General features: G+C 46.9%; 1 protein-coding gene across 2 annotated transcripts in view; it reads left to right on the forward strand.

Annotated features, from left to right (window-relative positions):
* LOC147434900 (ribonucleoside-diphosphate reductase subunit beta) overlaps nt 1-15,686 on the forward strand; it is a 194,258-nt gene that overhangs the window by 124,262 nt on the left and 54,310 nt on the right. Inside the window, exons 12-17 of one of the 2 annotated variants that reach the window (XR_015185398.1) lie at nt 1,302-1,419; nt 1,511-1,607; nt 1,710-1,866; nt 1,961-2,009; nt 2,086-2,168; nt 2,239-2,470. Coding sequence is in view for 1 of the 2 variants with exons in the window: in XM_086491290.1 (XP_086347416.1) it covers nt 1,302-1,419; nt 1,511-1,607; nt 1,710-1,866; nt 1,961-2,009; nt 2,086-2,168; nt 2,244-2,470 (731 nt within the window). In the remaining variant the exon portion in view is untranslated. The remainder of the gene's footprint in view (nt 1-1,301; nt 1,420-1,510; nt 1,608-1,709; nt 1,867-1,960; nt 2,010-2,085; nt 2,169-2,238; nt 2,471-15,686) is intronic. The other variant, XM_086491290.1, reaches the window with a different exon arrangement.

The raw sequence follows: 15,686 nt of genomic DNA on the forward strand, positions 1-15,686 counted from the left end.
ACAAGAATTCACTTCAAAACAGTTCACAGTTCACAATTGATCCGACACTGGCCCGGCGGAGTTCCGTGCCTAGAGATGCTGGCCCCAAAGATTGGTGCCCCTTTTGGTATTTCTTTTTGTATTAATCCGCAACTCAAAGTACAAGGGAGTGGTCGGGACTCGCTCTCAGACTCTGCGTCCAGATGCTCTGAGAAGTGAGAGCCCAAGCCACTATTAAATAGGTTTACAAGGGATGCTAAAAGCAGAGCCCAAAATCTTCAAAATCAAAAGCCTTCAAAATAAAGCATCTTTAATTTTTTCCTCTCACAAGCTTTGCTTGTAAAAATTAAAGCAACTCCTTGCGTAGCTTTTTCCCAAGCATTGCGTAGATTTCTACGTAGCCAAAAAGCAGCCCAAAATCTGCCGCTGCAGTCCGTACACTGCTTTTCTGTATGCTGCTGCTGTGGATTGCGCCGCGTTTTGTGGGGGCAGTACGGACAATGCCACGTCATCATTTCTCCTGCTGTTCCGGGACTGCTGCCAGCGGGTATGTGAGTACTGGGCAGCCACGTCACCACTTTGTGACAGGTGCTCTAGCTCTGCTGCAAGGTTCGTTTGCTTTGCTGGCGACAGAGTAAGTCGAATGGTGGGCTCTGTCGGCTGAGGGGGCTTCGTCAAGTCCCTCTTTTGCGGAGCATTAGCTTCCATTCGTGTCTACTGCTGTGGAGGCTGACGTTGGTGTTGAAACGATTGCTGGCAGGCTGAGAACAACCCACAAACAGTCGAAGAGGAGAAGGGGGGGGGGGGGGGGGGGGGGGGGGCGGGTTTGCTGGCGGTTAGAGGCGGGGGAGAGGGCTGGAGGGCAGTGGGGCGGGCTGCGGGCTGCGGGAGCTGGAGCAGCGTGCTGGATGGAAGGGCGTGCAGCACGAGGGGGTGGGGGGGGAGCGATGGTGAGGGGTGGCAGGTGCAAGGGTGATGGGAAATGGGGTGTACTGGTGGAGCGGGAGCAGCAGCTAGCGATGGATGGGCCCTCTATAAGACACATAATTGCTCAACTGAGAGTCAGATAGTCTAGAACATTTGAGCTGTCAGGATTTTCAAACTGCCAGTTGTTATTTTTCTTCAAGAAGCACACAGAAGTGTTGAAGCACAGAAATCAATGACAGAAAGTAATATTGTTAGACAAAAGGTCATGAAGGTGCATACTCCTGTCTAGTGATCGTTAGTGTGATGGCTTAGAGAGGTTTTCTATTGCTGTTTTTCTTTTAATAGATTTTTTCTTTACCTGTTACTGAATCGCCAACCCTTCTAGCACTTTTCAGATTTGGGACTCATCAAATGGGGCATGTTTGCATACGTTGGGACCAGGCCCATGGGACATGAATGCGAACGGTCACAAGAAGAAGATAAATGCATTGGCTGTTAACCACCTGTATTCTTGTATGTTTTATCATTTCTGACTAAAAACCATTATGCATATTGTACATTGTCTTCTGAAGTGAGAGCTAAAGACCGGAATTTCATGGTTAAGGTCAAGTGGCAACAAGTGGCGGCAATGGAGACAGCCAAATATTGCTGTGGAATGTCAACAGTGGAGACCTTACATGTGACTTGAATGAAAACCTTAGGTAAAGCTTGAGCTAGAGTACCACTGCAAACCTTTTCATGTAGACTGGGTGTCTCTCATAAATTTCTATTGTTCTTGCTTGCTTGTCATTTGTGTTTCACAGAACTCAATCCCCAAGCTTGCCTTGTATGGATGCACTGGAGTTTTGTGAGCAAAATTTACTGATCTGCGGAAGCGATTCCTCAGGAGGTCCTGCGATTGTGCAAATATGGGACATACAAGCTCCTGATATTGTTGCTTCATTCCCTGCAAATGATTCTGTATGTTGCTCTGAGTGTTTGAATTAGTATTTGGGTGATTAATTTGTGTATTCTTTTATCCCTGATACCATTGGAAAATTTTGCACTTCTGCAGTACATAACCTCCTTGAAGGCCAATCCGCATGGAACAACTATTGTTACAGGTTTTGCACTAGGAATCTGCATGCAATCATATTGTTTCTTGAAAAGTGTGTGCGAATGAGGTTGTATGCTGTGTAGGGGCTGGTGATGGTTCTGTTGCACTTTTTGACATCAGAACTGGGGGAGGCATTGTTCGATTACCTTTGGGATCAAGTTTTGAGGTTAGGCATTAACTAGACTTTGTATACGTTGGCTGCACACAATAACTAATTCAAGGATTTTGTGGTTTAGTGTAGGTCACTTCAGTCTCTTTTAGTTCATGCGCGACTTACCTTCAAGCCTCAAGTACTGCAAATAGGACTTTTGTATGGGATACGCGAATGCTGTCCATGGAGGCTGGTCCTAGGCCTATTTGCAGTCCTCTTCAATTGGCTGATATTACTTCACGCAAAGTGAGGGCGTTGCATTGCTTAAGTCATGGGACTCCAATGCCAACATCACAAAATGCAGGCCAGATGCCTGGGTACTTTTCTTAGTAGTTTATTTAATTGTAAATTTAGCATTCAGCCTTTAGCATATGCATATAAATTTCTTTCGAAATACTCAATTTGCTACAAAGGTATGAGATCAGAAATAACTAAGTGCACCTCTAGGCAATTGAGCAAGAGGCATAAAGTTTTTTTTTGGGCCCCCAAAAAAACAATCTTTCCATTTAAAAATCACCTCAAGGGCAGAGATTCTAAGGTAAAATTACATCAAAGTAATACAACAGAGAATCAACCATAAATGGTATCACCAAAAGATAGAAGTCCTAGGGCAATCTAAAGTACAAGATTGCCTCAAATCAAGGCTAGGAATGGGGATTAAGCCTAGACGATCTTCTAGGCTTAGGGGTCTTCAAAGCCTTTTTCTCAGCAGACTTCTTATCAATTTCTCCCAAAGAATTGAAATGCCGCTCATCAGCTGAATTTATGCCTTTAGAACTGCTGCTGATGTCCAAATCGGTGCCTTGAGGATCAGGTGGTGGATCATGCAGAGGTGCCGACGATGTATCTGAAGAAGGAAGAGAAACAGAAACTCAGTGTCTATACACAAGCTTTGGAGCCTTTGCCCTTCGAGCTCGTCATCCTTTCCTTCGCTTCCTTCCTCCTGGCTTTTTTTGCTTCACTTCTTTTCCTTACACTAACACCTTCCAATCCCCCATTTGCATGAAGTGCGTCTTAATCTGATGCGTGCTGACGGGTACAAACTGCAACAACATGGTCCTTCTTCCCACAAATAAAGCAGCGGCCATGAAGACCAATGAAGAATACTCTCTGCAAGATTTCTCCCCCATGGGATAGTCTGGAGAGAAATGAATTGTGGAGGATTTTTCGCTAAGGATGGGTAAAGGACCATCCTAATGGAGATTGTGTGATCCTCATCTTTGGGACTCACAACATTGCCAACCGAAGCCCATACATCTCTCAATTTCATTTACATGTAGAGCATATTCTGAAAGAAGACCTGGAAATCTAGCTGTAACTGCGATTCCACCATCAACTCTATTGAAATCCATCCCTTGTGTCCATCTGGCATGAAATCTATAGCAAAATGAAAGTCCACAAGGCTCTGTGCTAAGGCCTCCCTAGCTTGATCTGTAGACTCAAACTGCACTCTGAAGAACCCTCTTCCGAGAGGGGCGACATTCACAATCTTGAAATTGACATACAATAGCAAAGCTTGAAAATAGTCCTTCAATAGCCTAACAGAACATATGTTTCACCACTTTGCAGGCCAAAGAACAAGACTCCAAGTTCATAGTAGATTCGTTAATGACGCGCAAGGTGTCAGAAACAAGTGTAGAAGCGGAAAGGGGGGTTCGGAGGGCCTCTGTTGGGTCTCTTGAAATGGTTCCTTGAAGAGGAACGTTCTCTTCTGCTACATTATTCTCCTTCACGACCTTCCTACTTTCCATCTCCAAGCAGACACCGATAAGAAAAAAGGGGAGAGAGAGAGAGAGAGAGAGAGAGAGAGAGAGAGAGAGAGAGAGAGAGAGAGAGAGAGAGAGAGAGAGAGAGAGAAAGATTTTTAACGTCTATGTCAGGCCGAAAACGGCCTATGAGACAAATCAAATGTACATGGTGTGTATGTCATCCGTCTATCGGAAAGACAAATGAAACAAAACTGATACAAAACTGAACTGAATGTAGGTAGTGGGGTATCTGAGGAGGGATGGAGCTCTATCTCTAGGGGTATATGCATGTCTATATGCTCAAGGTAGTACAATCATGAGAAATGAAATGTTATATTAACGTCTTCAAAAGGCCATAGTGACCTATGAGACCTGAAAGTTACAAGGTGAGAGAGAGAGAGAGAGAGAGAGAGAGAGAGAGAGAGAGAGAGAGAGAGAGAGAGAGAGAGAGAGAGATGAAATGTTATATTAACGTCTTCAAAAGGCCAAAGTGACCTATGAGACCAAAAAGTTACAATGTGGTGGATCTGATACAAAGTCAGAGTAACAAAATAACAACATAACAAAACAAAAAATACTATGGGATCCTCAGCTGGTTGATGTGAACTAAGCAAAATGAGGAGCTGGCTGGGATAGCTAAATCACAGGAGATCCAGCATCGGTCGTTGGCGGATCTCATCGATCTCCTCCATGGTTAGTAGTCTGACCGTGCGTTGTGCATGCCTGGCCAGAGTGCTCCGAATCTTCTGATGTAGCCTCTGTCGATGCTGTGTAGTCCTCCGCAGTCGCGGGCGCCTGGAATTCCCCAACTCAATTGCTCGGTCGATCAGTGTGCCTCTGGTGTGAGACGAATGTGAGCTTTGTTGTGGGAGTAGCTCTTGCGGCTGTCCAGTGTCTGCTCTAGAGAAATCTGTGATCCGTCTCTGAGACTGCCTAGCCTCTCTGCTCATCAGGCTATCTCTGTGTCTACGCAGCTTGAGCAAGAACAAACCCAAGGCCCAGGCATCTATGATCCTCGTATCCCATGACTTTGGAGAGTGGTCCAAAACCCTCTCTGAAGAAGCAATGGAAGCGGCCTTGTATCTTGTAGTAGACGGGGCAGCGGCATGTGTAGTGCAACTCTGTCTCAGGGTCCATGTCACACAAGTGGCATGTCCTGGCCTTTGCTGGTACTCCGCTGTATCTCCCAGTCTCAATCCGCAGCTGGTGAGAAGATGTGCGTAGCTGGCCAATAGCACATCGTATCCCATGAGACAAGTGGGTGTCCATGTATCTGGGTCTCGTCACAAAACCATCCTCCGTAAGCTGGAGAAGATGCTCTCTGTAGAAAGCCATCTTCGTGCCCAGCTCCTGTGCTGGCTGTATCCATGTCCTCCTGGTGTCTAGCTGGGTTAGGTCTTGGCGGATGAGCCTGGTGATCTCGGACTGTATAAGAGTGAGAGATGGTGCATCCAATGAGTACTGGAAGGGTGGCAACCTGTCTATGCTGAGCCCATAGGCCTAAAACCATGATGTCATCTCCCCATACCAGCATGTTGTATCTCCCTGCATGGCTAACTGTTGAGAGGACTCAAGTGCAAGGCGGACATATCTGTCTCTAGGAAGTTCCCACATGCGGTGTATGAAGGAGATTGATCTAGTGAGCACCTCAACCACTAGTGGGGGGGGCGCTAGCTCTGCTCGAATAATGGCACGTTGTACTGAGGCCTTGGCTCTAATGAGCTGCGAGATCATGGAGACAAGAGGTTTCTCCATGCTCGCCCATCCATCAGTGCAACCCGACCTCCCGTGATGATCCAATGAAGGTCCCCATATCTCAGCTCCATAGAGCAATGCACAAGCCACCAGAGTGTCAAAGAGCCAGAGCTTCGTCGGAGGCTCCTGAAACCGAACTTGCAAACACATCCTCTCCAATCTACCCAATGCTGCATGGGCTCTAGTCAATCTAGTCTCTGCTGCTCTCCTTAGTGAGAATGTAGGTTCGCTAAAAACCACTCCAAGGTAAGTATAAGCATCTGTATACTCCACAGTCCCCTGGCCGTATGTGAATGTAGGTGCTGACCTCCTGATCCACTGTGGGGTGGTATTTAACACCATAACCTTGGTTTTACAAAGGTTGACAGACAAACCACTTTCGTGGGCAAACCTATGCAAAGCATCCAAGTGACGTTGCATTCCCTCCGGAGATTCGGAGATCAACACAATATCATCAGCATATAACAAAAGTGGAATCCATGTCCCTGCCAGGTGTGCACCTCTATCACCATCGCTCTCAATGTAGTCAGAAACCTCATCCCCATACATACTGAATAGAGTAGGAGAGAGCGGGCAGCCCTGCTTCACCCCAATCGTGGAGTGAACCGGTGCAGATAGTCTCTCAGAGGTGCGTATGTAAGGTGCAACGGAATGAATGTTGTATTTTCTCAAGATTAGTGATCTTTATTGCTTAAGGTTCCTTTTAGTTCTTAGGGAAAGAGAGAGCTTTCCGTCTTATGGAGAGTGCTGTGGTCACGAACAAAGTGAGTGGATATTGTGCCTGCAAGTGAATGAGAGTGAGAAAAGGAGAGAGAAGAGATACGACACCGAGAGGTTGTAAAACCCTCCTCCGAAGGCCCCACTCTCGTCGGCGAGAGTGGTCTACTTTGATTGCACAAGGTGTACAATGCGTATGCAATGGACTGACGCAATGGGACTATGCCGATGACGACGACGACGACTTGGTGGCTGAAATCTGTGATCTTCTAATCGCTGAATTCTGGGACTGTTTCGGTGGCTGAAAATGACTGTTTTGGTTGTGTTTTTATGGCTGAAAAATGGGGGAACATCTGCAACCGTCTAGGGGCTGATCTGCTACTGCGTCTATGGCTGAATTCCTGCGTTTTGTAACTGCTGGATTGCAGGTTTCCTAGCGTTAGTGGTTGGGGCTGAACACGCTGGAAAGGGCTGAGATCTGGCTGGCGTTTTTGCTATGGAAAACGCTGATGAAGGTCTAGCGTTTTTGCAATGAAAACGATGGCTGAGGGTGCTATGGGGCGATCATGCAAGGGAACTGTCGCCAGAAGGGAGAAGCTTCAGGACGAGGCTGATGCTGTGAAAAAACGCCATTGGGGTGGGAGGTATGGCGAGGGTCTACTCTGGGGGGTTTTTACTGTTGAGAAGTTGCGTGTTGAGCGGGAAGCTCCTGCTGCCTCTTTTGCCAGAAAGTGCTAACTTGGGTTTGCTTATATATTAACTTAGCAAAATTGCCCTACCTACTTTTGTTGGAAAGTCACTTAAAAATAATAAGTGAAAATAACCAATAAATAGGAAAATAGGCTAAATGCATTGGAAAATTCCCCTAACTGATTGAAACCGGCCCGTAGGGCGGTAGGCGTTGGCTTCAACCCGAAATTGTTTGCTTTAGACATACACAGAGTACCTTGCAAAGGTAACCTGTAACGGGAACTAACACTTAATCACACACACGGCTCGGAAGCTAGAATGCTCTGAGCAGACACCGACAACCTGTGGGCCCCAAAATTGGCGCCCCTTTCGGTATTTCTTTATTCTTTATCAAAGGGAATAAAACTTGTGATCTCCCACGAGCTGCCCCGCACAATCTAGGCTAAGAAACACCTGTTCTGGCCCGATTTCGGCAGCATAACTGTACTAGGACGCTTCACAGTCAGTATCCCCACACAATAGGTGACTTTCCCAACGCATACGGACACTTTGCAAAACGTGGCGAGAATCTGCAGCACGCTGAATTCTCTGTTTTCTGCCCCGAAAATGCGCCAGTTCACCTGTACAGCGGTCCCCTTGCGTCCCCGAACCTCCTGGGGGTATTAGGGTCCGTTTAGGGCCGAAACCCTAAACCTGCAAAAATACACAGCAGGCTGTAATTCCCTGTTTTGGGCTCCGTTTCGCGTGCCGGTCGCATCTGTAGCAAGACCTCGAGCTCCCGCGCCTGTAGGGCTACTTGCCCTTTGAATCGGACGAGATTTTTGGCATGAAACCTCTCCGAATTCACCTGTACCTGCGGGGGATTAGCCGCTAGCTAATCTAGTACTTGTGCAAGAGGCTCTTTCCTCGGCAACAGCGCATGAACCCACATAACTGTACATTGGTCAAATGAAAAGCCCACTAGTGGGGCATAACATACTGCTCGTCGGGGAGAGAGAGGGCAGTGCGTAGCGTGCAGGGCATCACTCCTGGCACCGCACTGTACATAAGAGGGAAAGGAAGCATTCCATAGCTGCTAACCTGTGACAGTTTTCAAAAAGAGCCTCTCCCAGCTTAAAATTCAGCGCCCTTTCTTCCTTGTGAGGCAAGTGGACAGAAAAGTACCACTTGGCGCATTTACAAGCATTTTCTCGTTTCGGGTTCGTCGCTTAAAAATATCCTGACCGGTTGCCCAGTTGACTTCGTGGCAGAATTGTAAAATGTTCCCCTAGTCATACCGGAGGTAATGACGCGAACACATTTCTCGGCCCAAAATAGCAGTTTCCTAAATTTTAGGAGATGCTTCCGTTGGGCTCCCACTGGTCTTCTGACTATCTATCCTCATTGGGACCGCATCCAAAAATGCAATGTGGCCCAACTATTGGATACTTTCAGTTGGTGATCCCACCTTGACTTTATGCCTTTTTTGAGTTCACTTCCTAGTATCCACCAACTCGCTAAGTGCGACAGGGGGACCTATATGATCTTGCTCTGAGCCTAGACATCCTCTTAAAATACGAATTCCAATGCCGACCACTTCCTGTTTGTGGGTGAATCTACCGTTCACATTGGCCATACAATGTCGGACCGTTTGCTACTTCAAAAAGAGGGTCTCAAAACAAATAAAATAAACCCCATTGGAAAGAAACCAACAACGAAGGTTAGCAGTTGCCACATCTTTGTGACATGGTTAATAACTGCCACGTCCTCGTGACATACCCCCCTCTTGAAATCGCAAACGTCCTCGATTGCATACCATAAATACACGCCACTGATGATCTTGTGCTATCAACACTCTTTTATCATCGCATGTATCCGCAAAAAAGGTCGTAACGTATATAGATACAAATGACTTAATGAGATCTTCATACTTTTGCCATTTCCATCTATGGCACTGAATTCATATGTACATTTGATGTACTAGCTGTATCATTACCCCTCCTTTGCACACGTTGGGTTGGGGCATAAGTAGGCTGTAACCCAAAGGCTTCAAGGTAAAGCTGCAATACATTTGGTGACTCTGACAGTTGATGCTCTTCCATCCACTTTGCATCCATAGGCGGATAGTTCTTGAACTTCACCAAATAGCGTCTTGCAACTTGTCCTTTAACTTTTCTGTCCTTATGTGCCAAAACTTGCTCAGGTACCAGGATCTCATCAAGTTCCTTAACTTATGGTTGATCCTCATCTAGCATATCTTCTGGCACATCACCCACGAAGGGTCTCAGAAGACTCACGTGAAACGCATTATGAATCTTCCACGCATCAGGCAATTTCAGCCTGTAAGTCACATCGCTGATCTTGTCAAGCACTTGAAAAGGCCCATAGTAACGCATGCTGAGCTTAGGAAACAGTCGTTCCTTGCCCTTCATCTTCTTTAACCTTGCCTTTTCGAACCTTAACAGAACCCAATCACCAGGTGATAGTAGCAATTCATGATGGTGACGATGAGCAGCCTTTTTCTGCTTTGCTTGAGTCTTCTCCAAGGCAACTTTAATCTTCTTATACATCTCATCCATGTTCTCAACATATCGATCTGCCTCAAGGATCTTGTCCTTTGTATGCAAAATGGGAGGAACCTTTTTGCCGCCTTCAACAATCTCAAAAGGTGCTTTGCCAGTAGACGAATGCACCGTATTATTGTACGCATACTCAAGCATAGGCAAATACTGTTCCCACTTGCCCTTATTATCTGACACGTAGCATTTCAGCAGATCTAAGATAGTAGAATTAGCCTCTTCTGACTGTCCATCAGTTTGTGGATGAAATGAAGACGAAAACTTGAGCGTAGTGCCCATGTTCTCAAACAATCCTCTCCAGAACAAACTGTTCATGCGAGGATCACGATCACTGATAATTGATTGTGGCATACCATGGTACTTAAACACATTGTACATGAACAAGCGTGCGATCTGATGAGATTTTATCTTCTTTCTGACAGGGATAAAATGGGCCTGCTTGCTGAACCTGCAGATAATGGTCCATATACCATCATTCCCTGTTGGCGTCCTTGGAAGATCAAAGATAAAGTCCATAGCAATGCTTTCCCATGGCTTATCCGGAATCGGCAGTGGTTGTAACAACCCTGGTGCCTTTTGCCTGTCAAACTTGACCTTTTGGCAAACTATGCATGCTCGCACAAAGGCATCCACATCTCCCCTCAAGGTAGGCCAATAGAAGAATGTCTCTACCGCTTTAACTGTCGCATCAATGCCACGATGCCCTGCATACGGTGGGACATGACTCTCTTCCATGACCTTATGTCGCAATGGCCTAGTGACACAAAGTCTGCCATGCATCATCATAAAACCATCTCTGAGGAGGTAGTGCTCGTGATGTTGCCCCTCTTGTAACTGTTTAAAGATCCTTGCAAAATCTTCATCTGCAGTATACTGTTCCTTCATGTCATCTAACTCATGATGATAAGGAATTGACACATCTGAAATTTGTGTTTTCTTGATAACGCATCAGCCACAACATTCTTCCATATGCATAATCTGGAAGTGGAACATGGAAAGAATGTTTGCCCATCGCATATGCTTTTCGGATAACTTTGACTGTGTCAAGAAGTATCGCAAGGTCTGATGATCTGTTTGGACAACAAAATCAGCACCTAAGAGGTAGTGCTTCCAGCTAGAAAGCGCATGAATCATGGCCAAGAGCTCTTTCTCATAGACTTGCATAGTCCTCTCTGGCCCTTGCAAAATTCGGCTTTCATAAGCTACTACCCGTCCATCTTGCATTAGCACTGCTCCGATGCTACTGCCACACGCGTCACACTGGACCACAAATGACTTCCTGAGATTTGGCAAAACAATAACTGGATCTGAAGTCAACTTTTCCTTTAAGAGACTAAAAGCTGAAATCTCTTTTTGGGTCCATCTAAAAGTGACCTCTTTCTTTTGCAATGCGTGAAGAGGCGATGCTATCTCTGCAAAATTTCTGATAAACCTTCTATAGTAGGAACATAATCCCAAGAAGCTTCTGACATCGTGCACAGTCTTCAAGTCTGGCCATGTCTTGATAGCTTCGACCTTTGTGGGATCCATTCTAACACCCCAAGTGTGATGCCCTCGTTTGGGACGTCGGGGAAAAGGGGCCGTGCCGGCTCACCTGCGTTGCACACGGGACCTGCAGGCAAGCAAACGCATACACAAGAACGCAACTTGAAAACGGGACACAAGAGGGACACGAGGTTGAGGGACTCGAACGAATGATCAATATTGCAAGAAAGTGCCGAATACAAGGGACGCGAAGAATCGCATGAAAACGGGGCTCGCAAGTTGGGGGAAGTGGCACATCGTTTGAGACTATGTGGCCCAGAAAGTGGATCTCTTCGAGGAAGAATTCACTTTTCTTAGGATTGACAAGTAACCTGTGACTGCGCAGCTCTTCGAACACAATGGTCAAGTGACGCCTATGCTCCTCTTCATTCTTCGAATACACTATCATGTCATCAAAGAACGTTCCAACAAACTGTTGATGCGAGCGGAAAATCCGGTCCATCATTCTGTTGAACGTGGCAGGAGCATTTGTTAGCCCAAACGGCATCACTAGAAACTCATAGAGACCAAATGTCGTTCTAAACACAGTCTTGTGCACATTCTCTGGCCTTATACGAATCTGATGGTACCCACTCTTAAGGTCTATCCTGCTGAAAATTGCAGCACCCTCTAAACGATCGAGAATATCATCAATTCTAGGAATAGGGAACCTATTCTTGATGGTATTCTTATTCAACGCACGGTAATCAATACACATGCGCCATGAGCCATCCTTCTTTTGCACTAGGAGCACTGGGGAGCAAAAGGGTGAAGAACTAGGCTGAATCAGCCCCTTCTCTAATAACTCCTCAACCTGGCCCATAATCTCTTTCTGCTGCACCGCACTAACCCTGTAGGGAGGTCTATTTGGTGGGCTACACCTTGGCACCAAATCTATGCGATGGTCCTCAGGTCTCTCTGGCGGCAATTGCGACGGTAATGAAGCAGAAAAACAGTCACTAAACTTTTGCAAAAATGCTGACCTTTCTTTATCTAACACAGATAAATTTGACTGATCACTATCTGAGACATCACGTGCAAAAATCAAGTACATAGAAAGATGATTCTTTATACAGAAGTGATAGCAGAAGCAGATACAATAGGGACTGGCTCTCCTTTAAGCTTTACATCCATGATGTGAGTTTTGCCCCTATGCTGTACAGTGATCTTTTTGTTGTAGGCATCCAAGACTCCATGCACTCGGAACATCCACGGGATCCCCAACAAGGCGTCACAACCTTCCAACGGCATGATGTAAAACTCTTCAGTGTCCACATACGATTGAATATGTAGACGCAGTTTTCCAATGATGGGAGTAACACACTCTGAGTGGCCAGGACATGCCAACCCTGCCTCTGCTGTGTACCCCATCTCTTCAGCTCTGATGCCCAGCTTCATAGCTAACTCTGGTGAGATAAAGTTGGCTTTGGCACTTGGATCAAAGAAGATGAGTGCCGTCTGATCCCTAACTTTACCCCATGCCCTGCATAACTCGTTGGCATCTGTGCTGGGCCTGTCACCCACCATGTCTGGCACTAAACCTGCCGTGGGTTTTGGCTTCTTGCCCCTCTGGTCTTCTTTATCGTCTGAGTTAGCTGGGCTTTTCATTTGTCGACAATTGATAGAAAAGTGACCAGGCTGCTCGCATAAAGCATTTGTTCTCAGCCATTAGGACCTTCTTTTCCTCGAGCGACTTGCGCACAAAAGGCTTCCTTTTTTGTTTCTTTGCCTGCGCTTCAAAAGTCCTAGCTGAATCCTTGTCTTTGGTGGCCTTTTCTGACCCCTGTGACGCATCAGGAGCCGTTTTCACAAAGGGCTTCTTCGCTGAATTTTTCTTTTGCTGCCCTCCTTTGTCACTGCTCGGAAATCCACTGTCCTCTCCTTTCAACAAGGCAAGACGAGTGTTCGCAACTTCCATAAGTTGAGTAAGGGTAGCCACTCTGTTCTTTGTACAGTAATCGCGAAGCCCTTTAGGCAGCCCACAACAGTACTTCTCTATCTGCTTTGTCAATGGCACAAATCTGTAGGAGGTCACTTAGACTAACGCTTTACAAAACCTCCTATTGTACTCTAGCAAGCTCTTGCACGAAGCTGAAGTAAGCTGGTGCCAATCTGTCATGACGTCGGCTTCAAATTCATTTGACAGCTAAGCAGATGCAAACATTTGCTTGAAGTAAACCCAAGTGGCGGGTGCTTGTCCTTGCATTAACAATGTCGTCCACCATGTAAGCGCATTGTCCTTTAAGAAAGTGGCAGCTTTCCTGACCTTTGAGGCCTCTGTAAAATTCCCTCCCGCATAAGCTGTATCAAACTGCTGGAGGAAAGTGAGGGCCTTTGTCTTATCCTCGAAACCACTGAAGGTACTGAACTTCACCGCTGCACCACCTTCTTTGTAAGCCTTCGGCTTCTCTAGTGCCCCCAAGTTGTCATAGGGAATGGTCTGCAACATGGGCACTGTAGTAGGCATGATCGGCACGTGTTGGCCATTCACATTTTTCATCAGAGGTACGATATCTGGCTGCTGTCCAGAAAAACCAGCCATGCCAAAATGACCCTGTGGCACCCCAAACTGGCCCTGGTTGTAGTGGAAACCTTGCTGCATGCCGATACTACCATACATGCGGTTTGGCATAATGCCGTGCATACCCCGGAACACTGTTCCTGGCATGTACGGCTGACTTCCAGGCGCATAACCAGCCATACTTTGGAACACCGATCCACCCCCGAAATACCCAGAATGTACCGTGGGTGGTGGAAAAACTGAGTGTATTGCCTGGTATCCAGCTCCCTGTCCATTCAAGACAGCATGCTGGCTCTGAAAGGTGGCGGGCTGAACTGGCATAACGTGTGGAATAGGCGATCTAGCCACCTGTTCAAGCACGGGAGGAATCTGCTTTGGAGCCCCCGACTCCGTAACATGCGAGTGTTCCCTTTCCTCCTGCGCCACATGAAGTACCTGGGCTTGAGCATCAACAAGCTCCGTACGCGGCGTAGGTTGCCTATTTTGCTGTTGCACTGGTGGCTCTTGCAAGAACTCCATAAACCTCGGATTCTGCACCAGCTGCGAAAAGACATTCACCGCGGCAACTAACTGAGTCTTGAACGCATCATCCTCAAGTTGCCTAGTCATAAAGCCATGTACTAATGGAGGGACATTCACGTTGACCGGAGGTACAGACTGACGTGGCCGTGAGCTCTCGCCAATCTCAAAAACCATAGGAATCTCCTGCCTGTCCTTTGAAGAGGAACCCTCTTCCATAATTCCCTTCCCCTTGTCGGCCATAGTGTAATCCCCGTGTTCCTGCACTCTGTCTTTATCCCAAAACAATCCAGGCTCACTCTTTACGGAAAAAGTGATTGATGTCCCGGCAACGGAACCATGAAACCGGCTCGTAGGGCGGTAGGCGTTGGCTTCCACCCGAAATTCTTTACTTTAGACACACACAGAGTACCTTGCAAAGGTAACCTGTAACGGGAATTAACACTTAATCACACACGGCTCGGAAGCTAGAATGCTCCGAGCAGACACCGACAACCTGTAGGCCCCAAAATTGGCGCCCCTTTCGGTATTTCTTTATTCTTTATCAAAGGGAATAAAACCTGTGATCTGCCACAAGCTGCCCCGCACAATCTAGGCTAAGAAACACCTGTTCTGGCCCAATTTCGGCAGCATAACTATACTAGGACGCTTCACAGTCAGTATGCCCACACTAGGTGACTTTCCCGACGCATACGGACACTTTGCAAAACCTGGCGAGAATCTGCAGCAGGCTGAATTCTCTGTTTTCTGCCCCGAAAATGCGCCAGTTCACCTGTACAGCGGTCCCCTTGCGTCCCCGAACCTCTTGGGGGTATTAGGGTCTGTTTAGGGCCGAAACCCTAAACCTGCAAAAATACACAGCAGGCTGTAATTCCCTGTTTTGGGCTCCGTTTCGCGTGCCGGTCGTATCTGTAGCAAGACCTCGAGCTCCCGCACCTGTAGGGCTACTTGCCTTTGAATCGGACGAGATTTCTGGCATGAAACCTCTCCGAATTCACCTGTACCTGCGGGGGATTAGCCGCTAGCTAATCCAGTACCTGTGCAAGAGGCTCTTGCCTCGGCAACCGCGCATGAACCCACATAACTGTACATTGGTCAAATGAAAAGCCCACTAGTGGGGCATAACATACTGCTCGTAGGGGAGAGAGAGGGCAGTGCGTAGCGTGCAGGGCATCACTCCTGGCACCGCACTGTACATAAGAGGGAAAGGAAGCACTCCATAGCTCTTAACCTGTGACAGTTTTCAAAAAGAGCCTCTCCCACCTGAAAATTCAGCGCCCTTTCTTCCTTGTGAGGCAAGTGCACAGAAAAGTGCCACTTGGCACATTTACAAGCATTTTCTCGTTTTAGGTTTGCCGCTTAAAAATATCCTGAGCGGTTGCCCAGTTGACTTCGCTGCAGAATTGTAAAATGTTCCCCTAGTCATACCGGAGGTAATGACGCGAACACATTTCTCGGCCCAAAATAGCAGTTCCCTAAATTTTAGGAGATGCTTCCGTTG

Source organism: Adiantum capillus-veneris, chromosome 19, assembly GCF_014529385.1.
Source record: "Adiantum capillus-veneris isolate H3 chromosome 19, ASM1452938v2, whole genome shotgun sequence".
Taxonomy (NCBI): Eukaryota; Viridiplantae; Streptophyta; class Polypodiopsida; order Polypodiales; family Pteridaceae; genus Adiantum; species Adiantum capillus-veneris.